Raw genomic sequence first — 26,676 nt, 5'->3', positions numbered from 1 at the left:
AATTAGGATGTTATGTGAGTTGTAGAGCTTTACAGCACTTAAACAAGCCCTTCAGCCCATCTAGTCCATGATGAACTGTGTTATGCCTCATCCCATTGATCCACACCTGGACCATAGCACCTCATAACCCTCCCATCCATGTACTTATCCAAATTTCTCTTAAATGTTGAAATCAACCCACACATCCACCAATTTCACTGGCAGCTCAGTCCACACAGCTTCTGAGTGAAGTTCCCCCTCAGAGTTCATTTTAAATATTTAATCTTTCACCCTTAACCTATGATCTTTAGTTTTAGTCTCATCCAACCTCAGTGGGAAAAGCCTGCTTCCATTTATACCCCTCATAATTTTATATACCTCCGTCAAATCTCTCCTCAATCTTCTATGTCTCAGGGCATAAACTCAAAATGCAAGTTTGCTTCCTGTCACTTATATATAAGTGTAAAGGAGAATGAAATATTTGCTGCTCGCAATCTGAAGCAACACAAAAACACAAAAGAAAAGAACACAATAACAATAAAATACAAATAAAATACATACATAAGATAACTTAAATGCATAAATTGATTGTATGTCTATAAAGTGATGTTAGGCTGTACATAAGGTGACTGCCAGGAAATAATAAAATAGAGGTGGTGCTAGTGGGTGGAGATGTTGATTAGCTTTACTGCTTGGGGAAAGTAACTGTTTTTGAATCTAGTGGTCCAGGTGTGGGTGCTATGTAGCCTCCTCCCTGATGGGAGTGGAACAAACAGTCTACAGACAGACAGACATACTTTATTGATCCCGAGGGAAATTGGGTGTGGAGCGGGTGGGATCGTTTTGTGTTTCTGGCCCATTTCAACATTGTTCTGTATATATTCTCTTGATGGTGGGTAGGCTCCTGCTGGTAATATGTTGGGAACTTTTGACTACCCATTGAGGATCCTTCCTGTCCACTGCTGTGCAGTTTCCATACCAAGTAGTGTTGCAGCTTGTCGGGATGCTCCCTATTGCACATTAGAATCAGAATCAAGTTTATTATCACCGGAATGTGACATGAAATTTGTTAGTTAGCAGCAGCAGTTCCATGAAATACATAACATAGAAAAAAAACAAAATAAAATAATAATAATAATAAATAAATCATTTACAGTATTTGTATATTGAGTAGATTAAAATTCTGTAAAAACATAAATAATATATTTTTAAAATGAGGTAGTGTCCAAGGGTTCAATGTACATTTAGGAATTGGATAGCAGAGGGGAAAAAGCTGTTCCTGAATCGCCGAGTGTGTGTCTTCAGGCTTCTGTACCTCCTACCTGATGGTAACAGTGAGAAAAGGACATGCCTTGGGTGCCGGAGGTCCTTACTAATGCACGCTGCCTTTCTGAGATACCGCTTCTTTAAGATGTCCTAGGTACTTTGTAGGCTAGATTTACAACTTTCTGCAGCTTCTTTTGGTCCTGTGCATTAGCCCCTCCAAACCAGACAGTGATGCAGCCTGTCAGAATGCTCTCCACAGTACATCTGTAGAAGTTTTTGAATGTGTTTGTTGACATACCAAGTCTCTTCAATCTCCTAATGAAGTATTGTTACTGTCTTGCCTTCTTTATAACTGCATTGATATTTTGGGACCAGGTTAGATCTTCAGAGAACTTGACACCCAGGAACTTGAAACAGCTCACTATCTACACTTCTGATCTCTCTTTGAGGATTGGTATGTGCTCCTTCCTCTTACCCTTCCAGAAGTCCACAATCAGCTTTTTCGTCTTACTGATGTTGAAAGCCAGATTGTTGCAGCAGCACCACTAAACTAGTTGGCATATCTCACTCCTGTAAGCCCTCTCATCTCCACCTGAGATTCTACCAGCAATGGCTGTATCATCAGCAAATTTATAGAAGGTATTTGAGCTATGCCTAGCCACACAGTCATGAGTATATAGAGAGTAGAGCAGTGGGCTAAGCATGTACCCCTGAGATGCACCAGTGCTGATCGTCAGTGAGGAGGAGGTGCTCTCACCAATTCTCACAAATTGTGGTCTCTCCAGTTAGGAATTTATAGATCCTATTGCAGAGGGAGGTACAGAGGCCCAGGTTCTACAACTTCTCAATCAGGATTGTGGGAATAATGGTGTTAAAGACTGAGCTATAGTCAATGTACAGCATCCTGACATAGGTGTTTGTGTTGTCCAAGTTGGTCTAAAGCCATGTGAAGAGCCATTGAGATTGCATCTGCCGTTGACTTATTGTAGTGATAGGCAAATTGCAAAAGTTCCAGGTCCTTGCTGTGGCAGGAGTTCAGTCTAGTCATAAGCAACCTCTCAAAGCATTTCATCACTGTTGACGAAGAATGCTACTGGGTGATAGTCATTAAGGCAGCCCACGTTATTCTTCTTAGGCAATGGTATATTTGTTGCCTTTTTGAAGCAAGTGTAAATTCCACCCGTAGAAGTGAAAGGTTAAAAATATCCTTGAATACTCCCGCCAGTTGGTTGGCACAAGTTTTCAGAGCCTTACCAGATACTCCATTGAGTCTTCTGCCTTGGAAGGTTTCACTCTCTTTAAAGAGAACCTAATATTGGCCTCTGAGACAGAGATCACAGGGTCATCAGGTGAAGCAGGGATCTTCACAGCTGTAGTTATATTCTCCCTTTCAAAGAAGGTGTTCAGTTCATCTGATAGTGAAGCATTGCTGCCATTAGGTATTGAAGCATTGAAGTAGTGAAGCATTGCTATTGGGTTTCGCTTTGTAGGAAGTAATGTCTTGCAAACCCTGCCAGAGTTGCCATGCATCCGATGTCACCTCCAACCTCAATGGAGATTGTCTCTTCGTCCTTGAAATAACCCTCTGCAAATCATACCTGGTTTTCTGGTACAGGTCTGGGTAATCAGACTTGAATGTCACAGGTCTAGCCTTCAGCAGATTACATACCTTTTGGTTCATCCACGGCTTTTGGTTTGGGAATGTACAGCAAGTCATTGTAGGCACCCACTCATCCACACAGGATTTAATAAAGTTGGTAACAACTGCAGCATAGTCATCTAGGTTCGAAGATGAATCCCTGAATACAGTCCAGTCTACCAATTCAAAGCAGTTCTCTAGGTGCTCCTGTGCTTCCCTCATCTATACCTTCTTGGTCCTCACTGCTGGTGTTGCAGTCTTCAGTCTCTGCCTATACTCAGTGAGTAGAAGTACAGCCAGGTGATCAGACTTCTCGAAGTGAGGGTGTGGAATAGCACAGTAGGCTTTCTCGATGTTGGTGTAACAATGTAACAATGGTCCAGAATGTTGTTTCCTCTGTTATTTATGTTAATTGCTTAGTGAATTTTTCAGACTGGCTTGTTTAAAATCTCTCAAAATGATGGTCTCACAAAAAAAAATGTATAATGATCTGAGAATTGATGTGCAAAATTCTGTTTTCTTCAGCCTCTTTAGAAAGTAGAGGTGTTGGTGAGCTTTCTTTATTGTGCAGGATGTCTTCTGGGACCATGAGAGGTTGTGTATGATGTGCACTCCCAGAATTTTGAAACTGTTCGAAATCCTGACCTATTCAAACTTTTCCTACAACTCTGGACCTTGTAGCATCCTTGTAAATCTTCTCTGTACACTTTCAATCTTATTGTTATCTTTCCCTGTAGGTAGGGGACCCCAACACTGTGCAATACTCCAAATTAGCCTCACCAACATCTGAGAGGGAATCTGCAGGGAGCACCATTACTGTGATAATTATTGGTGAGAAAAGTTGCTTGGTTAGGGAGGTGCTGTCCGAGTAGTCTGGACAAGCAATTAGCAGTGCATTTTGAAGATAGCACATAAACCTGCAGGCTTGTTGTGGAAGCAACAAAAGATTGGATCAATGGATAGGATGCCAGTGAAGCAGTTGATTTGTCCTGCATAGTACTGGGCTTCCTGAGAATTCTTAGAGCTACACAGTTTTCTGCCAGTGGAAAGTGTTTTATCATGTTTCTGATTTGTTCTTTGTTGATGGTAGAAAGGATATCGAAATGTCAGAAAGTAAGTCACTTGCTGAAGGATACCCAGTCTCTTGCTAGCACCTGTAACCACAGATAGAGTTACTCTTACTGCTGAATCTACTTCCATTAGCCTTTTCAACAATGAATTCTAAAAAATGATAACAATTTACAGTATAACACAAATATCACCCTCTGGTTGTTTTGCCAAATACCCTTAATCAAGTCACTGACCTTTCTGCTGGGGATAGAGTTTCTCATTACTGAATCAATCAGAATTGTTTTCAGCACAGCAACACAGAACTGGACTGGAAAAGAAGGGGGAAGGAGCCATAAACAGAAGGTTAGGCGAAGGAAAGGAGTGCCAGTCAGCAGTGACAGGTGAGACCAGGTGAAGGGGAAAGGGGGATGATCTATGTAACTGGAAGGTAATAAATGGAAAAGGTAAAGTGCTGAAGAATCTGATAGGAGAGGAGAGTAGAGCATAGGAAATGGAAAGGAAGAGGGACACCAGAGGTACAGATTTGCACAGATGCATTCATACTTTGGTTTACCTTGTGGCTGCTCTCCTTCAACCATTCATTTGGAAGAATTGAAGTCCCTTATCCCCAATAATAGATTGGGAACTCTTGCATCAGGTTGATTGCGTGAGAAAATTAGATAGCAAAATTAAATGTGTTCTCTGCTGAATAACCCTACTTAGCAACATTACTTATTTGGGAGAAGGGTTAAAATGATAGTGTTTTCAATGAATGCAGTTGATTAAATACCTCTTAGAATATACCAAACCATTTGGTACCAGGATGAACCATGTGAAGAGGAAAAAAAAATTTAAAACATAGTTTTTAGATCATAGCTGAGGTTCTTGTGGGAATTGGGGAGAAATTTCACACCTCATTCTCTTTAAACAAGCATTGTTCTTGAGGTATGCAAATATTTGCTTGACTAATTTGTATAAATTGTTGAATGTCAAGTAACTCTTAAAGAAATATCATTGACAGAATATGACTAGACAATGGACAACAGAATGCAAATACTTAGAGGCACAGAAACAATAAATGAGACAGCAAAGATCTGTGGACAAAGGAAGCTGGAACCCATAGAAAACAGATTAAGAAATAAGTCATATGCAATGCAGGAAATGTAACCTGTCACTTTCTGAAGGGAGAGGGAGAAAAGATGAATTTGTGCAGTCCACATTTAATTCAGCACAGCCCTAAAATGAAATTACATTAATTTGAGGCATGTTTGCAGAGAATGTGGTTAAGAAAGTTTTGATGAGAGGTGGAATAAATGGCAGGATAGACAAAATCAAAGGCGTGTAGCTGAACAGAATGCATTTGAGGTTTAATGTGGATGTAGCAGTGATAAATCATGTAAATGAAAGAGATTTGCTCCTGCCATTAACAGCAAATGAAACAATCATAGTATTTAAATTGGATGCAAGACGAGAAGTGAATTATGCCTGAACATTGAGAAGGAGATGTGTTTTCGGCATTATATATGAGGACATCTAATACAAGCTATCATTTGTACTCATGCCAAAAAATGTAGTCAATATTAGGTCAGAATGTTAGTGCGAAGCTCAATTCAGTGAAATGGAAACGCAGTGTAATGGTTTAAACTGATGGACATGGAGCAATTAAACAAGCAAATATATCTCCAACAAGTTCAGCTATTGGGCAAACAGAAATGGGATCAAGATTGAAAGACTTGCATTTATATTACAAGGGCATCCATATCTGAAGATTAGAGGGTCACTAATTTTTCTTTATTTAAGAGGGACAAACCAGGAAATTACAGGCCCTGGAAGCTTATGTCAGTGGGAATTTACTGGAGACAATTCTAAGGGTCAGGATTTGTGTACATTTCGAAAGCCAGTGGTTTTCTGTGGTGTAAGTCTTATCTCACTAATTTGATTAACCTTTTTTTGTGGAAGTAACCAAGGAGATTGATGAAGACAGAGCAGTCGATCTTGTCTATATGGGCTATAAGTCAAGTTAAGTGTCAAATAACTTTTTGTCATTTAACTACATACTTGTATATAACATGGATAACCATATAATGTATATAGACCAAAGTGTAAAGCACATTAGTACATGTACCTCACAATGACTTATGCATAAGGATAAAATCTACAGATGAATCACACATAAATAACAAATTAAAGTCCATAAATAGTAAATGCTATAAGATATGGAACAGATTAACCAGTGATACTTTAAATACGATTCAGCAAGGAGATCAGAAGCCTGTGGACATGGGGAAAGAAGCTGTTTCTCATCCTGACCATTCTTGTTTTTATGCAACATAGTCTCCTGCCTGATGGTAGAAAGTCAAAGAGGATGCTGGATGGATGGGTGGGATCCTTAATAATACTAAAGTCCCTATGTATGCAGTGCTCCAGATAAATGTTCCTGATGGATGTTAGGGAGACCCCTATTACCCTCTCACCTGTTCTCACAGTCCTTTGCAGGGACTTCTGGTTCAATGTACAACTGCTTCCGTGCTAAATGGAGATGCAACTTGTTAGGTCATGATACCATGAGATACAGGAGCAGAAGCAGGCCATTCTGCTCATCAAGTCTGTTCCAACATTCGGTCATGGGCTGATCCAATTCTACCAGTCATCCCCACTCCTCTGCTTTCATCCCATACCCTTTGATGCCCTGGCTAATCAAGAACCTATCTATCTCTACCTCAGATACACCCAATGATTTGGCCTCCACAACTGCTTGTAGCAACAAATTCCAGATTTATCACCCTCTGACTAAAGTAATTTCTTCGCATCCCAATTCTAAAGGGACATCCTTCAATCCTGAAGTTGTGCCCTCTTGTCCATCAGCACCTCCGTAAGCTGGGCTGTGCAGTCTTTCAGAACCCGACCTGGTATACTTACAGGCCCCGCAGCTTTGTGTACATTGCCTCTGACCAGGGTCTTCCTCACATCAACTTCAGCCAGACAGAGTGTCTGCTTCCCCGGGGGGGAATCGGTGCCTTCCTCAACAGCACTCTGTTGTCTGCATCAAACTGGGTGTAAAAGACATTCAGCCTGTCAGGGTGTGAGGGGTCCTGGTCCCTGACACACAGGGAAGACTTGTAGTCTGTAATCCTCTGAGTTCCCTTCAATATGTGCCTCGTGTTCCTGGTATCGCAGAAGTGGCTGTAAATTCTCTGATAATGGTCCTGTTTCACCTTCCTGTAGAGCAGGAAACCATAGTTCTTGCTTCCCTGATAACCATCGTATCCCCCGATCTAAAAGCAGCATTACGATCCCTCAGCCTGGCACGGACATCTTCAGTAAGCCATGGCTTCTGACTTCCCCTCACCTGGATGTGCTTTCTGATGGTAACATCCTCACTACACTTCTCTATGTAACTGGTCACAGAATTCACGTATTCCGTGATGTTAATACAGTTGCCATAGGCAACAGTCTCCCTGAACATTCTCCAGTTCATATTATCAAAGCAGTCCTGCAGTGCTGAGATTGCACCCTCAGGCCGGGTTTTCACCTCCTTTAGAACTGCTCTGACCCATTTGATCACTGGTTTGAATACTGGAATTAACATTACAGATAAGTGATCTGAGAGTCCAATGTGGGGTCGAGGGACTGCTTATGAGGGAACCTGGTACGTTAATGTAAACCAGGTCTAGTGTATTTTCACCTCTGGTAGCAAAATCAACATGCTGGTGGATTTTAGGCAGGACTACTTTTAGGTTTGCATGGTTAGAGTCACCAGTAATAATGAAGATACCATCAGAGTCACCAGTAATAATGAAGATACCATCAGAGTCACCAGTAATAATGAAGATACCATCAGGGAAGATACCATTGGTTTGAAAGTTACTGATGGTGCTGTAGAGCTGACACAGGGCCTCACTGACATTAGTAGTAGGGGAGGAGTGGGGTGGGGATATATACAGTTACCAACACTATTGTAGTGAAGTCCCTCAGCATATAAAATAGTCTGCACGTCCCAAAATTAAACTCAATCATCGATGAACAATGGGATGCCACTGCTGAAGCATCTGTACAGCAGATAGAAAAAGGCATTTGACAAAATCCTGCAGGGTAGACTGATCCATCATCAAGGACAGCTTTTGATGGCAATGCTTCAAGGAGTTGACATCCGTCATTAAGGACTCCCAATTCCCAGGACATGTATTCTTCTCATTTCCACCCTCAGGGAGGGGGCACAAGAGCCTTAAGGCACACACTCTATGTTTTTGGAACAACTGCTTCCCTTTCTCTATCAGATTATAGAATGGCCCATGAACTCATGAACACTATCTTACTTTTTTGCTCTCCTCGCTCTACTTTTAATTTTTCTAATATTTCTTCTCGTAATTTGTAGTATGTTTTATATATATTATTCTGTAGTGCTGCCACAAACTAACACATTTCACAACATATTTCTGTGATAATAAACCTGATTCTGATTCTGATCATTAAAGTTGCAAGGCAAACTAGCTAATTGGATTCAAAATTGGCTTGCTAATCGGAGACGGAGAGTATTGCTGGAGAGTTGCGTTTCTGTGATTGGTGGTGTCTCACAGAAATAGAACCAAAACCTTTGCTGTTTGCAATGTACATTAAAGATCCGTGAGTGAAGAAGGGCTGATCACTAACTTTGAGGCTGACACAGAAATTGATGGCGATGTGATTAGTGAGGAATTTTGACCAGGATATAGATCAAATTAAAAATTGGGTGAAGCATTAGCCAATGGAAATTATTCCTGACAAGTGCGAAATGATATATTTTGTGAAGTCAAACAAGGGTTGGGCATGTACAGTCAGAAACGAGAGTAAATCTGCACATACTGCCTGGCCTGCTGAGATCCTTCAGAATTTTGTGTGTGTTGCTAGGGCATGTACAGTAACTGGTTGGATAGTAAGGCATATTGATGAACAGCAAGAACCAGTGACTGAAGCTCACATTTACTGAGAATGACAACTTATGTTGATAGGGCAGTGCAAAGTTGTGTGGCATACTGGCACAATCTTATATGGGCACGCTTATCTTCATGAAGTTGCCAGCGTCAGATTAATTCTGAGCCTGAGGTTGAGTTCAGACTCACTTTTACTGAGTACCATGTGACCTACTTGGAGATTTTCCTCAACAGGACAATCTTTTTTTAAAATGTTACCTCTGGATCCTTTATCATTATTTGGCATTGGAAAAATATTCTGAAGGTCAGAATTTACATACATTTGAAAAGGCAGTGGCCGATTAGTGACATCAGCATGGTTTTGTGAGGGGGATATCTTGTCTCACTAATTTGATTGAGTTTATTTTTCTTGTGTAGAAGCAACAAAGGAAATTGATGAAGGCAGGGCAGTAAATGTTCTGTATATGGGCTATAAAAAGGAATTTGACAAGGTAGTCTGGCCCACCATCGAAGACATAATAATTTCCTTGAGGACCAGAGCCTCTTGCTTAGAATGCACTCTTTCCAAACAAAAAAAAAGCAGATGCTTCTGTTCACATCATTCTTTCTTGTTCGTCTTTCCCATCAATGTTTGTAAGAAGCCTTTTCATGAAATGTCACGTATTTCATTATCGTTATTAACAAGGGTTAATTGGTTAATGGCCTAATTGCAGCTCAGAGCACAAAGTTTCACTGGTGATTTACTGCTAAATCAGCAGGGGCAGTTGTAGTGTTATGTAAGAGCAGTAACTCACCTGATTTATAGCTGTTGTCAGGTGAAAGATGCACTCAGCCAACATACACATTTGCACTTGGCTGGTAGAGATACTTATTAACTTGGTTGGAGAATTCCCCAGTGGGATAACAATCCTAATAAATTTTGTCTTCAAATGCTCAGAATAGTTCACTATAATTACTTACTGGGCAAGAAATGTTCTGCCAGAGAAACTGCTAACAATTGTCACTTCAGAAGTCAAGCAGATATTTTCGGCCCTCAAAACTTTTGAATACACAAACTTATTGGGCTCCGGATTGAACTCTACATGACTTATTTTATTTCATTTTACTTAGAGATACAGTGTGGAGCAGGCCCTTCTGACCCAACGAGCCGCAAAGACTAGCAACCCACATACATGATCATTAAAGCACCATTCAATCTGGTCAGAGTGCCAAAGGTGATTCACAGGAGTGTTTGCTAAGCCAAAAGTTGATGAGTTGATGCCTAGGTAGATAGTTAGGCAGATTTGGTTTATAAGGAATGCTTTAATGGAGGAAAAAGGTAAAGTTTTGGAAGGAAATTCCAGAATATAAGGCATTGGCAACTATCAAGCTTCTGAACCATTGTAGATAACTTCACAAATCTCAAACCTGAACTGATTCCATAACCTACAAACTCTCTTTCAAGGACTTTACAACACATGTATTCAATAGTTTTTGATTTGCACAATTTGTTTTCTTTTGCACACTGGTTGTAAGTCAATCTTTGTTTATATATAGTTTTTTTTTCATTGATTCTGTAGTATTTCTTTATTTTCCTGTAACTGCCTGCCTGGAAGAAAATGAATCTTAATCATCACATATATATTTTGATAATAAACTTACTTTGACTTTATGGCATGCAAAATAATTAGCTTGTTCTTCTAACTGTGAATAGCATGATTTTCTTTTAGACATTTGCTTCGAGGACAGGTGGAACTTATCCCAATGGTTAACAGTACTTTCTCATCCTGGACTGTACATTGGACAAAGTCTGATCATTTGAGAGCATCTGAAGAGTGGATGGGTGGAGCTGCTATTGTCAACTTTCTGATGCTTTTGTACTTTCCCCAGAGGGACAGCATTCTTTGGAGAAATAGGAGAGAGCTCAGAATATATTTGTAGTTGCCAGCAGTTATGTTGCTATCACAATAATGTGCTGTGGGTAGTTTTCTACATTGGGGAATGGAGTACTCACTGAGGCTGGCAGTTCTATTGAGTTCCACATATTCAGTATTAGTATGAGTAGACTGAGTGAAGGGAATTGCTATATCTGTCACGGTACTCTATTCACTTGTCTCCATATAGAATTCAGCAACATCACCAACACTTGATAAATTTTCCCATGTTCTAAAACCAAAAGACATAGGAGCAGGATTAGGCTTTTCAGTTATCGAGCCTGTTCTGCCATTCAGTCATGGCAGACAAGCTTGTTATCTACTCATTGTGATCCTGCACTGTACTTTCCCTGTAGCTTTTATGCTTTATTCTGTGCTATTACTTATCTTGTTCTACTTCAATAATCTACCGAATTATGATCATGCACTTCATTACTTACCTGCACTGCACTTTCTCTGCCACTTCTATATTGCATTCGCTAATATTATTGCCTTTCCTTGTTCTACATCAATGCACTGGGTAAGGACCTATCACATTCTGATCTTGCTCTCTATAGTACTGCACTTTCAGGAAAGGGGGTGGTGCACATTCTCCTGTCTACATCAGCAGTGTTGCGGTTCAGAGCTTCAAGTCCCTACAAATGGAAGTCACCAAAAGCCTGGCCTGATTCAACTAAGCTGATGTTACAGCCAAGAAAGTTCGCCAATTCCCCTACTTCCTCAGAAAGCTAATGAAATTTAGAATGGTCCCATCAATTCTCACTAATTATAATCAATGCACCTTAGAAAACATTCTATCTGGGTGGATAATAGACTGGTAGAACAACTGCCCTGCTCTTGACTACAAGAAACTATGGAGAGGTGTCAACACAGCTCACCACATCACGGAAACCAGCCTCCTCTCTGTGGATTCAGTCTATAAATCTTGCTGCCTTAGTAAAGCAGCCAGCATAATCAAAGACCCACCCCCCCACCCCACCCCCCCCCAAGCCACTCTGGATATTCTTTCTTCTCCTCTATTTGCAGAAGATCCAAATGCCGGAAAGCATGTACGAACAGGCTCATTAGCTGCAACTATCCCACTGGTTTTCCATTCTTGAATGGGCATCTTGTATGATAACATGAACTCCTGACCTCACAATTAAACTCATTATGATCTTGCAACTTATTGTCTACCCACACTGCATGCTCTCTGCAGCTATTACACTTTATTCGGCATTGTTATTGTTTTACATTGTTCTACCTCAATGCACTGTGTAGTGATCTGATTGTATGAGCAGTATGCAAGACAAGCTTTTCACTGTATCTTGGCACATCTGACAATAATAAACCAATGTCACTATTAAGGTGTGACTCTCAAACTCAGTTGTGCAGGAAGGGAATTTGCTGTGTCGCTGTCTTGTTTGAAATAAAGGATAATTTCAGAATAAGGGGTTGCCCCAGAAAGCAATGGAGGAAGAAACTTTGAATGACATTATGGCTCAGATGAATTAGTTTTCAGACTATAGGGAAATTGCACCTTATGGGCATCAGCCTCTGCAATGGATAAGGCCAATATGAAGACAATCAGGGCAAAATGGGCTTAGCACCGTGAAGTATCTGATTTTTAATGTTTCTGCATGTTAGAAAATTTCACTTTTTTGTATCTTGTCATTCAGTCTTTATTTGCAACTCTTTAATTCTATTTTATAGCTGATTTCACTGATAAATCCTCTCAACTTTTCCATTGTTCCTTTGTTTCTTTCTCAATCGTTAAATCCTATTTGGGTGATTGCCTAGTGGTCTTCCAATTGACAAAGAATGCCACTAACTACCATTCTCTCCCAACTTACATTTCCAGCAAGTTACAGAACACAGAGGGGTGTCGTACCACTCCAGCAAGATTTAATTCATTATTTTACAAATAAATGCCATATTATACATTTAAATTTTCCCAAATTGTTCTCTCTTATGAATTTGTGATGCACCAAAATGCACTTATTGACAAAAATGGATCTGTCCCATTCTTATGAAAATGTTTGAAGAAATATTATTTGTTTCTTTTGACATACCTCTCTCTTGAACAGTAAACTGTACACAATACACTAGGTGAGATAGTTTGCACTGAGATTTTACAATAACAATGAAACAATTTTGAGGGGAACTAGCTGGGTTCCAAAACTTTGTGCTGGAATCTTGAGATGGAATTGGTATTGCCACCAGGACTGAGGTACACTGGAAAGCCTGTTACGCATTCTATTCATACTGATCAAATCATTGTACAGTCCGTTGACATTCAGATCAAACCATTACATTGAGGTATTACAAGGTAAAACATTAACGGAATGCAGAATATAGTATAACAGCCACAGAGAAAGTGCAGTGCAGGTAGTCAAAAAGGTACAGGAACGTAATGAGACTGATGCTAAGGTCTAGAGTCTGATAAATCCTACTAAAGAACCATTCAATAGATCTATAACAGCAGTGTCAAATCTGTACTTGAGCCTGACAGTACAACCTCTCAGGCTTTCATGTACACAAGAGATTGTGCCGATACTGAACATCAGTTTATCTAACTTTCAGTATTTTTCCTCATCTCCTTCCATCTTCCATTCCCACTCTGGCTCCCCTCTCATCTCTCCTCTTCACCTCCCCCCCTCCCTTGCCTTTCCTGCTTCCCTTTCTCCCACAGTCCACTCTCTTCTATCAATATTCCTTCTTTAACTTTCTACCTATGATCTCCCTACTTCTTACTATCTCCCCAATCCACCTGGCTTCACCTACCACCTTCTATCTTGTGCTCATTTCCCTCCCCCCAATATCTTCTTCCTCCTTCCCTTCCAACCCTGCTGAAGGGCCTCAGCCCAAAACGTTGACTGTTTATTCATAGATGCTGCCTGACCTACTGTTCCTCCAGCACTTTGTGTGTGTTGCTCTCAGGCTTTTGTAATGGGAAGGAGGAGAAGTGTGAATGCTGGAATGGGTGGTGTCCTTAATTGTGCCTCTTTCTTTCCTGAGTAGTATAGACAGGTTCCGTGGATGGAAGACCAGGAACTAGTGTATGATTCACTGTGAAAGTTTCAGTTCTTGGTGCCCAGGTGTACAGGTGAAGAGTTGCCAACCAGGCTGGATGGACACGCAGGTCATTTCTTGCCTGTTATTTCTCTAGTGTTTGCATGCAATCACATTGACGATTGAGTGTTCAAATCCAGTGCTGTCTTCCAACTCTGTTCCTTAACATAAATAGGCTCTGGGAAGCTTTCTTGCCAATTTTATGTGTAATGTGTGAAGACTTGTTGCCAAGACAGCTTGACTATCAACTGAGTGTATTCTGATATTAGCTACCATATCAAAATAATTTGCTGGGCTGCAATCTGTGAATTACCAAGTTGAATATATTGTTCTGCTTTCAATCCAGCTAGTTAATTTTATAAGAATCTCTTGGGACATAGGAGCAGAATTAGGCCATTTGTCCCATTGAGTCTGCTCCACCATTCAATCATGGCTGATCCTCTTTTCCCCTACTCAACCCATTTCGCGGCCTTTCCCATAATCCTTGATGCTGTGTCCAATCAAGAACCTGTCAATATCTGCCTTAAATATACCCAGTGACCTGACCTCCACAGCTGAATGTGGCAACAAATTCCACACGCTCACCACCCTCAAACTTAAAATCTATTTAAAAATTCTTATAACAATCAGAACTTGATGCAGTAAGATTCCACGCTTATCATTGTTTATATTCCAGGCAAGAATGAGTGATAGTAATTAACAACACTGCATTGTCTGAAGAATGCTTAGTATATTGATTACCAGATGTAATTTTCTGCAGTGACTTTAAAGGGTAATTAATGTGCAAATGCTGTAAACGCCTGAAGCTCACGGCAAGATGAGCTTTTGCGAAGAATTTAACGGCTGGGTGACATGACCTATGGCCGTTTGTAAATTCTGAGGTTGCTTTATGTGTTGCGTTTTAATAATAGTGAGTGTCATAAATATTATGTTGTTATTTGTCTAGAAAAAGCAGGTCCCATATGGTGTGTACACCCTTGATTCTCAAATACAGCAGGTGGAAGGGTCCCTAATGGTGATCATTAAAACAATGAAACATTTGATAGGATAGACATAGGAATTATCTTTCCATCTGTGTGAGAAAAACATAGTCATTTAAAACAGACTTAAGGTATTCAGGAGAAATTTCCCACCATCCAGGCCATTCTCTTCTCAATGCTGCCATCAAGAAGGAGCGACAGGAGCCTTTGATCCCACAGCACCAGGTTCAGGAACAGTTATTACCCTTCAAACATTAGCTTCCGGAACCACCACGGATAACTTCACTCACCAGTACTTTGAATTAATTCCACAATTTATGGACTAACTTTCAAAGATTCTGCAACTCATGTTCTTAGTATTATTTAACTATCTCTATAGCTAGCTATCTACCTATCTGTCCATTTATTTATTTACTCACTTTTTAGTTCATTTGTTTATTTTTTTTGTATTTGCACAGGTTGCCTTCTTTTGCATTTTAGTTGCTTGCCAGTCTTTGTGTATAGTTTCACATTGATTCCATTGAATGTCTTTGTTTTACTGTGAATACCTGCAAGAAAATGAATCTCAGGGTTGTATATGGTGAGATATGTTTACTTTGAACTTTGATTTCTTTATCTGACCTTCTAAATAAGCCCAAATTTTCCATCAAAGTACAGCAGGCAAATTGCATTAGTGCATCTAAGGTGACTATTGATAAATGTATTCAGAGAAACAGGTAGAAGAATAAGTTGATGGGGTTTGGTCTAATGAGGGTGCGGATGACTCAAGCAGTATAACAACACAGGTGAAGATTATTTGGGCAGAATGATACTTAGCACTCAAGAAAATAGTTGTAGGAGCAGGCCTATAGCCTTTCAGTCCTTCTCCACTATTCAATAGGAACATAACTTTTTTTTTCCATGCCTCAGTTCCTCTCTGAGTCAGTTCCTGATAGCTCTTACTTGTCTAATCTTTCAAAAATATGTTTCCTCTTTAAATTCCTTCGACCTATCCTCAGAGAACACCCTCAAAACAGCAATTATTTCCCTTAAAATTTACATTATGCATAGTTGAAATTATAAACCAGCTTATTTTAGCTTTCACGAGGAAATCTGCAGATGCTGGGAATTCAAACAGCACACACAAAATGCTGATGGAACACAGCAGACCAGGCAGCATCTATAGGGAGAAGCACTGTCGACGTTTCGGGCCGAGACCTCACGTCAGGACTAGACAAAGGGCCTTGGCCCGAAACGTCGACAGCGCTTCTCCCTAAAGATGCTGCCTGGCCTGCTGCGTTCCATCAGCATTTTGTGTGTGTTGCTATTTTGGCTTTCTCTTTCATCTACCAGCATATCGGAACTCTATTGAACATCAAAAACATGTAGAATCTGGGAATCTGAAACTAAAACAGAAAATGCTGGAAATACTCAATAGGTTAAGCAGTATCTGTGGAGAAAGAAATAGAGTTAGTGCTTCAGGTCAAATAATCTACTTAGACCATTGTCCTTTTTATTTATGTTGCCTGATCTGTGGAGTGTTTCATTTTTTGCTTCTATTTTCTGGAATTAGAATTATGTATCATCCTCCTTGCTGGCACTTGGCATAAATTGCCATGTTGCTTTCTCTTCTTTGTGGTGCTGAATAAGAGCTACATTATTATCGTTCTTTGACACTCACAGGTTGTCCACAACCATAAAAAACCCAGTAAGTCTCTAGACTAAAATTCTTCCCCAAACTAGAGCTCAGACAGGAAAGCAAATCTTAGAGGAAAAAATCTTTTTGGATAGATTTTAACAGAACACGGCTGACTATACAATGAAGATATACAGTACTGTGGAAAAAATCTTAGGCACATGTATATAGCTAGGTGCCTAAGACTCTTGCAGAGTACTGTAATAATTTTATGTATAACACTGTACTGCTGCTATGAAAAAAAAACAAATTTCATGTGGGTGATAATTAGCCTGATTCTGATATGGGTCTCTACTGTGGACTGAACATGGGAAGGGAGTAGGGAGAGGGGAGGGAGCAGGAAGCACCAGTGAGATATTCTATCATGATCAATAAAACAATTGTCTGGAATCAAATTACCTTGCCTGGTGTCAGAGGGTTGGGTGTGTCTGTACCCATGCCACAAACCCAGCCCTGGCACTCCTTCACTGATACCTGTCCCACACCACTCCCGGGGTACTCCATTCTTGCTGTCCCAACATCCTTTGCTCCCACCAGATTTCCAAGCTCCCTCTCTCTCCATGATGACAAATACAGTGTGATATGTCTTAGGTATCCTAGCTCTATATGTATAAACGGTTAAGACTTTTGCACAGTGTTGTAATAATATTTTAATTACATGTACAGTAATTTTGTACAGATTTATACATTTTTAATGTTCTTGACAGCAATGTTTGATTGAAGAAGGAAAATGATGATTCATGACATTTGGGAGTAATTATTGAAGTAATTTAGCCAGACAGTTGCTAATTTGAGATGACAGAGTTAGGAATGTGCTGTAGATTAAACAGTGGGAGTTGTGTGAGTCAACATGTCAGATATAGAAATATGGATGTGATGAAGTTTCCAAAAGGGCACAAGGTAAGGTGTAGTGGGAATGAAAGAGTGTGAGTGAGAAGGAAAATCAAGCAGATATAATGCCATATGTTTAAAATGCTGGCAGAACTCAACAAGTCAGGCAGCATCTACGGAGGGGAATAAACAGTTGACCTTTTGAGCCAAGACCCTTCATCAGGACTGTTTGTGTGTGTGTGTTGCATAATTCACCATTCTGTATCATGCATTAAAAACAAGCATGTAACTTGTATGTGGAGGAACTGCAAACAGTATTAATACAAGCATTTATAACTAAAAGGGACACATGAATGATTTGTACTTGCTCTTTCAAAAAATAATATTTAAATTTTTTTGTCAATAATATGACTACCCATTGTTCCTAAACTAAAACGTATGTGATATTGATCTTTCCAGCCCTGTTGATGGCTCTTGGCCCGAAATGTCAACTGTTTATTCCCCTCCATTATTGCTGCCTGATTTACTGCGTTCCTCCAGCATTTTTGTGTGTTGATCCTGATTTCTAGCAGCAGCAGAATCTCTTCAGTTAAAAGTCATTTGTTCTCCCTTTTGATGATTCTTTTTGAGATCTGATGTATCCATGAAACACTTCAGCCATGATGTCTTTGACATACATGACACTGCATACGCATTATACTGACCTCTACTCATGCTGATGTCCTTCATTTAGAGTTGTGTCTTATTGCTTGATAGTATTTCACCAAGTTAGTTTTAGCTATAAAATAACATTAGCATACTATTTGAATTTAATTTTAATTCCTTTCGGTCATGTGCCAGCTCATTAATTTTTCTCTTTCTGCTAAATCACCTTTGCATCCATGCCAGATTTAATTTTTCATTTCACTTATTCTGTTATCAGCAACAGAGGGAGAAAGCTTCCCTCATGTCATCCGAAATGCATCCTATTACATCTCAATGCCATTTCCATTTTCATCCACTTTATTGATATAAATTGATAAGGAAATTGGCTGCCTCAAGCCATATGAATCAATATAGTGACAGTTTAGCCCGTCGAGCATTGTGTACATTGGCAAATCACAACAGCTTGCAAGAAATGAGTTTCAAAGTCGCACTTTAAGCAAGCCAAAACAGAAAGGTGTGACTCTGAAAACAGGAAGCTAACAGTAGGGGTAATGGCTGAGGCATCCTCCGTGTAAGTGCAGGAGACATTTATATATTTATAATTAGATGGCATGGGAATTAATGAAATATCTTTCCTTCCCTACACAGGTATCAACTGTGAAATCAACATAAATGAATGTCACTCGTCTCCCTGTCTCCACAAAGCAACATGCATCGACCTCATTAATAGTTATGAATGCATCTGCCTGCCTGGTTTCACTGGTGAGTTGCTCCAGTCTGCAGTATTTTCTGCCTGAGCCATTAGCTCTTGCCTCTGTGTGCTATGCTTGATTGTGATTTACTCCTAACCCTCTGACCTTCTTTTTCATCTCAAAGTACATCTGGGATGGAGTGTCAAGGCACTGCCAGTCAGCCTAACCCAAAGCTGTGTTCCGTAGCACCAAAATAATTCTCAAAATCAAGTCCACCCCAAGGGAGGATTAGTGTCTCTTTAGTAATGCTGAGGTGTGAAGTGAAATAAATGCATCCAGGCAGTAATTTGTGTTGGTGCCTGTTTTGACTGACTTTGCGCTGCCTCTAATCACAAATGCTTTGGGATTTTTTGCTGCATGGACAGAAGACTGAAACTTCTCTCCCTCTCTCTCTTTCTGACTGATAAGTCCTTTTTTCATTCTCTCTTTCTTCCACCTGCCATCATTGTCTTAAAGGAGAAAATTGTGAAACGGACATAGATGACTGTGCCTCAGACCCGTGTGAAAACCTAGCCACATGCATCGACCTACTTGGTAATTACTTCTGCCATTGTGCGCCTCCATTTAAAGGTAATGAACATTGAGGGAGAAGGAAATGCAAACATAATTAACTTCAGAAAGCATTCCCAACAGTTGTCTGAGCTGATTTCACTTTCCTAACATCATTATTAAGCAGCTGTTCACGCAACCAAGTCACAGAGGGGGAGAAAACAGGTTGAATGAATTTGAGTCTGAGAATATTACAGGGTAAAGTACTGCACACTTTTACACCTATATTGCAAGATAAATTTTGTAATGTAACTCCTGCGTAGTGCTGAGAGTTTCAAGGCATTTTTTTGACAACAAATAATGAACAAGGTTGTCACTTGGAAATGGCAAATAACACTAATAGCAGGGAGCTTAACGCGTTTTAAACCATAGGGCAGGACATTGAGTCATCTTAGTCCTAATTCTGTCAGAGATATTCTTCTGAGCCAGGATGTTGTGGGCTTGAGTCCTGCACCAATAATATAACACAGAATCCTTGACTGATACTCCAGAACAGTCCTTACAGTAGGGAATTGTGCATTTCTGACATATAATACATCAGAAAAGACTTTAAATATTAAAGTTTTATTATTTGCATGAAAGACAGCATGGTAGCATAGTAGTTAGTGTAACACTTTACAGCACTAACTCTAAGATTGGGGTTCAGTTCCTGCCACTGTCTGTAAGGAGTTTGTGCATTCTGGGTTTCCTCCTGGTGCTCTGATTTCCTTGCTTATTCTAGAGATGTATGAGTTAGGGTCAGCATTTTGTGGGCATGCTATGTTGGTGCTGGGAGCATCTCAAACTGTGTTAGTCAATGATGCAAACAACACATTTCACTGTGTGCTTGGATATACTTGTGACAAATAAAAGTCATTTTTTTAAATGCTTAAAAACTAAGACCCATGGAACCTCCCAAGTGGAGGTTGAGAAATGTCTGGAGGAGAAACATTAAGAGCATTCCTGGAGTGTCAATATGGATTACTTGTCATTTATTCCATTGCTTTTCTATGAGTATCGGCAGGCTGGCTGCAGCATTTCTCTGCAAGAGTGGCAACTTTGACACTTCTGAACTAGTTGAAAGACGCAGTGCAACTAAAAATTCATTCTTATCTGCTAATTTTGACAAAGCACTCATCTCAGCCTATGTCTCATTCACTCATTATATTTCTGTCTGCCACATCCAGCCCCACTACCAGATCAAATTTAAAGGACACTAATCCTTTACTCTTACCTATCCATTTACCGTTAATTTTGTGTTGCCCTTTATATAATCTCTTCTTATCTCTTCTCATTATAGAGTCACTAAAACAGACCGTTTAGCCCACTAAATCCACAGTAAACACCAACAGGAATCTACACCAAACGTCATTTTTTTTTCTCCCCACAATCAGTGCCCTTGACTGACCCACTCACCTGCACACGAGAGAGCATCTGCAGTGGAAAATTAGGCCACCAGACCACAGTTCTTTGAGATATGGGAGGAAAACAGAGCACAGGAAGGAGATCATGAACTCTTATTGAGAATGCTCAAACCCCATATTCCGGATTGAATCCAGACCACTGGAACTCGGAGTCAGCAGCTCTGCCAGCTGTGCTGCCCAAATGTGGCATAAGATCAAGTTTTCTTTTGTTATTTTCCTGTAAATACAAATTGCTGTTGTTTGACAAGATGTTGAAGAACTGAGGGTCAGCTGAGCGTTAATATTCCACAGGAATGATTTCCTTCTCTTAGCTTCTAAAATAAGCAGCATTTTAATCATAAACATAGTTTTCAGCTGTCTTAATGCACAGAAAACAGTGAAAACATGACGTTGGCCACATTCCATTACACTTCCCACTTTTCCGAAAAGCAAGCAGAGCCTTCAGAGGTAAAGAAGAAACAGACATATAAAAAGACCTTCACAATTATTACATCAGTTTACCACAATCCCACAAATGTGGCAAAAGCATTTGCTTACGTTTTGAATTAAAATTTGATGTCTGGTATGAAAACAAATATATACTAATATATTATAAGTTAACTGTAGTACACTTATCAAAGTGCAAAACATTGACATTTTACTGGAAGGCCTGGCAGTATTCTGAAAGAAGGTTGGGTAGGAATAATAATAAAACATTGTGTGCTAATGGAAGAAATTGAACCATTCTGGGGAAACTCATTAAAAAAGGAAGATAGAATAGAATGAAAAACTGGTATCAAAATCAGGTTTAATATCACCTGCTTCATCATGAATTTTTTGTTTTGTGGCTGCATTACATTGAAATACTTAATAATGAAAACTATAAATGACAATAAGTGTGTGTGTGTGTATGTATATATATATTTTTTTTAAAATTTATTTATTTGCATATATGCATAAAGAAAACTAAATAAGTAGTACAAAAAGTGAGGGAGAAATACTGAGGTAGTGTTCATGGGTTCACTGTCCATTCTGAAAGCTAATGGTGGAGGGTAAGAAGCTGTTCCTGAAACATTGAATGTGTGTCTTCAGGCTTCTGTACCCCATGCTTGATTGTAGCAATGAGAAGAGGACATGTCCTGGGTGATGGGGGTCCTTAATGATGGACGTCGCCTTTTCGAGACATCACCTTTTGAAGGTGTCCTGCATACTGGGAGGGCTAGTGGTCATGATGGAGCTGGCTGAAATTTACAACTTTCTTCATTTTTTTCCAGGGCTGTGTAGTGGCCCCTCCATACCAGATGGTGATGCAATAACTTAAAATGCTCTCCATGGAACATTCGTAGAAATTTGCGAGAGTCTTTGGTGATCTATCAGTTCAACTCAAACTCCTAATGAAATAGAGCTGCTGGCATGCTTTCTTTGTAATTGCTTGAGTATGTTGGGCACCAGATAGATCCTCAGAGAATTTGACACCCAGGAACTTGAAACTGTTCCCCTTCTCCACTTCTGATCCATTGATGAAGACTAGTGTATATTCCCTCAATAAAGACTGGTGTGTCTTCCCTCGACTTCCCCTTCCTGAAGTCCACAATAAATGTCTTGGTCTTACTGACGTAGAGTACAAAGCTATTGCTGTGACATCTCTCAACCAGCTGATCTCCCTCACTCCTGCATGTCTTCTTGTCATCATCTGAATTTCTGTCCACTATAGTGTTGTCAGTAAATTTATAGATGATAAAGGATTATATTATTCATGATTTATTCAGGCTTCTGGATCTCAATTTGGATCTAGGCCCCCTCTTTTAATAATAATAGGCCTATTATTGTCAACAATCTGCTCCATAGCAAATGCAATCCATGTAATGTCATCTACATCATGTAAATGAAGGACTGAGGAGATTTGTGTCACTCGAGCCATGCAGAGGACTGCTGCACCATCGTCCTCCATTAACCTGACCCTTGAACAGTGACAGAGGCAAGAAGCTGCTGCTGGAAATTCAATGCTGAAGGACTCAGAGAAAGTTCTACTCAGGGATGGCTGCCAGATAATGAGGCAACTCTCTATCAGTATCAGGCATAATGCCCAGACTGCTCTGAAGTCTATTATAATTCAAAGTTCATAGTTGTACAACATATACAACTTTGAGATTTGTCTCCTTACCACAAAACAGGGAAGCCCAATGGAACCCATTCAAAAAGATTGTCAAATACCCAATGTGCAGGAAAAAAATCAAATCATGCAAATAATAAAAGTAAGCAATAATATTCAGAATTGAAGTTCACTAAAGTGAGTCCACAGCCACAAAGCCAGTCACAGCCAATCGAGGAGCCCATTACTTACAGGGCATAGCCTCCTCGGTTCAGTGCAGAGGCATGTAAGCTTCGCGAAGGGGTGACTCACCATCCCTCTGCTCTGGTCATGACACCCTGAATTTTTCAATTTGGACCAGGACTTAAACCAGCCAGCCAGCAGGTTGTTCCTCACTCTCAGACCTGGGCCCTGCTTTTTCAATAAGCTCTTGGGCCTGGGACCCTCCACCTTGATTTGGTTTCACCTTTCCAGTCTGGCCTGATCTTTAAATCGGTCAAACAGCAGCTTGTTCCTCACTCTTTGGCCCAGACCCTGCTGCCTCGACTCTGCCTTACCTCAGCTCGCCTCGCTTCAGATCCACCTCTTCAAACTGGCTCCAAGCCCATTCCGGCAATGACTAAACATCGACCGATTCTTCACTCTTGGGCCTTCCCTGGGCCCCGCTGCCTCGATTCAGTCCATACCTGACACACCACAACTGTCTTGCACCTGTGTAAAGACTCTTGGCTTCTTAACCAGAAAATACAGGGGATGGTTTTCTGAGAGCACCAGGAGTTTGAGGATCTTATTGATACAAAACTTTCATGGGATGGGAATTAAATCATACCTTTAAAAAAAAGATACATATGCATCTAAATGCTGAGGTCCAACACAAATCCACTGAGGCCTAGCACAAACCTAAGGGATTAGATGGAGGGTGACATCCAGCAATAACCATGGCATGTGCAATTTCCCCTCAACTCTTCTGGAACTAGCTGTGGCCTAAGGATCTAACCTACTGAAACGTATGGAGAAGGAGAGGTCACCCAGGGTGGCAAGACATGTTGAGGATCTTGTCACAAAGGTTTTATCTCTGATGTGCGTGACCTTGACTCCATCCCATAGCAGACTGCCAGCTGCAATCACAGTACTGCTACAGCCTGGCAGAGGTTGGAAAGGATGTGATAATCAACAAGACTTCTGCAGCAGGAGAAATCCCTGCTGACGTGGTAAAACCTGTCAGAGAAGTACTTCTGCATGAGTTTGTGACCTCAGACACTTCACCTGGGCAGAGGATGACTGGCCAAGCACTCTCAAAGACAGAATTTTCAATAGGGCAGACATCCAGTAGAGGAGATTACAGAGGGATGTCATGCAGGGGAAGTAGTTTGTAGGTTTTCTACCCAACTGACAATTTGTAGGGTCTGTTTCTGTGCTGTGGTATTCTATGAATTCTGCTAAACTTGCAAGGAGCATGCTGGTTCAGCCTCCGTTGAAGCTTTGCTCCCAGTGCTGGAGACCACATTCTGTGGAAAATGTCAATGATTGAGCAGAATGAAAGGCGGAAGCTGAGGGGACCTTTGTGGAATTTGAAGGAAATATGTGATTTATTTTCTTCACAACATGAGACTTCGAATTCTTATGAATTTGCTATGAATAAAACCTTATGAATAAAACCTCTTTTAATGAGGTTTTACCAGGTTAAATATTTCTGGACTAGTTTGTGTCAATTGGAAGTATTAGGGCAAAGGAATTTCTGTCTTGCAGAAGCCAGAGAGGAAAGTTCAGTTCCTTGCAGTTCTCATCTGGCAGCAAGTTCCACAAAAATGTCACCTGTGGAACGCAATTACTGAGTTTCTCCAATAGTGGATTCTTATCGGCCCTGCTTAGGACCTAATTCTGAAATTCCCTCCTCCAAGATGTCCTAGCTTGTGTTATCTACCCTAACATCTCCTCATGTGGTTCAGCATTGAGGTTCTTTTGCTGCTGGGGAGTATCCTGGAACATTTTGTAGGTTAAAGGTGCCAAATAAATAAAAGTTGTTGAATTTAGAGAGCTCAGAAATGTGAATATTTTTCAACACACTCTTTGAAATTGTCTATCATGTTTACATCAGAAGTGCATTAGTGGATATGTAACCGTGAAATCCACAGACCAGTAAAACACTGCCCACAAAATCACATGAAAGGGAGATTAGCATTTATATAGGAATCTTGATTACACATCTTTCTGATATGATTCAATGTGTAGTGCTCTGCATTTGTATAGAGTCTTTCATGACCTCAAAAATTGAATTTTTTTTTATAACCACTGGAGCACTTCTGAAATGTTGTCAGTGCAGCTGCATATGAAACCCAGTAGTCACTTTCAACACAGCATGCTCAGGTTGGGGGTGCAACAGCTCATATTCTGTCTGGCATAGCCACCAAACTGTCAGCATGAAGATTGATTTTTCTCATATTCTGTAATTTCTCCCCCTCCCTCTTCTCTTTTTTCCCATCCTTTGTTATGGTTCCCCTGTAATTCCTTCTCTCCTCCTCCCTGTGGTATTTTGTTCCTTCCCTTTCTCCTATGGTCACTTTCCTCTCCTATCAGATTCCTTCTTTTCACTCCTTTACCTTTTCCATCTATTGCCTCTTGGATATTCACATTATCTCCTTTGCCCCACCCACTCACCTGGTTTCACCTATCACCTGCCGGTTTGTGCACCTTTCTCTTTCCCCAACTTCTCATTCTGGTGTCTGCCCCTTACCTTTTCCATCCTGATGAATTGTCTTGACCTGGAACCTTGACTATTTGTTCCACTCCATATATGTTGGCTGACCTGCTGAGATCCTGCAGCATTTTGTGTGATGCCACTGAAGCAGTAAGGAGACAAAGAACCAGGTTATCTGACTTTGGAATAGGCTGAGGATGAGGAACATCAAGTACTAGTACCTTGTGTCCACCTAAAATGTTGCCTCTGATCATCAGGCTTAGACTATGTCCTCAAATTTTTGTAAAGGCTCTCACATTCTACTAATTCAATAATGTTACTCCGCTCAAAGGATTTGTAGCAAAGATAATTGAGACTGCTTTATCATAATTTGACCTCTCTCATGTTTCATGCTACGTGCATTGAGATTGCTACCTTCCAGGCACCTTGCTCTATTTGTGTATGTTTTAATAATAGATTTGCCTGTGAAAGTTTGAAGGCACAATGATGTTAGTTTAGTCGAGGAATCACAAGCATTAACTTTGAGTTATCCTTTGGATATTATTTATGGTGTGATTGTCATTGCAGTGAAATTAAAAACCAATTGTATAAGACACTGTGATGAGTCATCATAGTGTGACAGAGTTCAGCATGTTATTTCAAAAACCCATCAATAACAGTGCTACAATAATTTGACTGCTGGCTGCTGGCACTTTGAAAGCTTACTTATACTGGAGAGAAATGACAAAGTGAATCAGAGCTGATTTGAACCTGAAACACTAATGAGTTATGACTCGATCACAGTTATGAAGAAACAACAACTAATTAACATCAGTTCTGTGTCAAAACATTAAAAAAAAAACTGGGAGGAATTTCTATGCTGTCTCCTGCACTGGGTTATCTTTATTTCTTGTAATGACTATCAGGCAGAAGTCATGACTGCCCATATCCAATGACTCCTACCTCCTACTCCCCAACCTGCAGTTACATGATCAGTACACCAAATGTTTTGCTCTCCTCACTGATTTCGATTTAATGTAAGTTGGCACATTTCATTGTATGTTTCAATGTTTCAGTGAACATGCAATAAGGAAATGTAATCTACATTTTTGTTGTGCCCTCAAAAATAAACACAAAAGGGTGGTACAGCTCTCAGATTTGTGCACTGTCAGGTGAAATTGGCTAATATTTCCTCAAGTAGAAGAGTCAAGAAGAAGGATTTTAATTTAAAAACCAAAACCAAAGTAAAAGATGCTGCAAGTACTCAGCAGGGCTGTGGAGAGAG

At 40.2% G+C, this 26,676-nt stretch overlaps 1 protein-coding gene across 1 annotated transcript in view; it reads left to right on the top strand.

Annotated features, from left to right (window-relative positions):
- The window catches only part of LOC132401336 (protein eyes shut homolog), a 1,222,700-nt gene that overhangs the window by 438,094 nt on the left and 757,930 nt on the right, over nucleotides 1-26,676 (top strand). Inside the window, exon 11 of the mRNA XM_059983465.1 lies at nucleotides 18,588-18,701. Within this exon, the coding sequence (XP_059839448.1) occupies nucleotides 18,588-18,701 (114 nt within the window). The remainder of the gene's footprint in view (nucleotides 1-18,587; nucleotides 18,702-26,676) is intronic.

Source organism: Hypanus sabinus, chromosome 10, assembly GCF_030144855.1.
Source record: "Hypanus sabinus isolate sHypSab1 chromosome 10, sHypSab1.hap1, whole genome shotgun sequence".
In the NCBI taxonomy this organism is placed as follows: domain Eukaryota; kingdom Metazoa; phylum Chordata; class Chondrichthyes; order Myliobatiformes; family Dasyatidae; genus Hypanus; species Hypanus sabinus.
The sequence above is the reverse complement of the archived record's forward strand: the minus strand, read 5'-3'. Positions and strand labels throughout refer to the sequence as shown.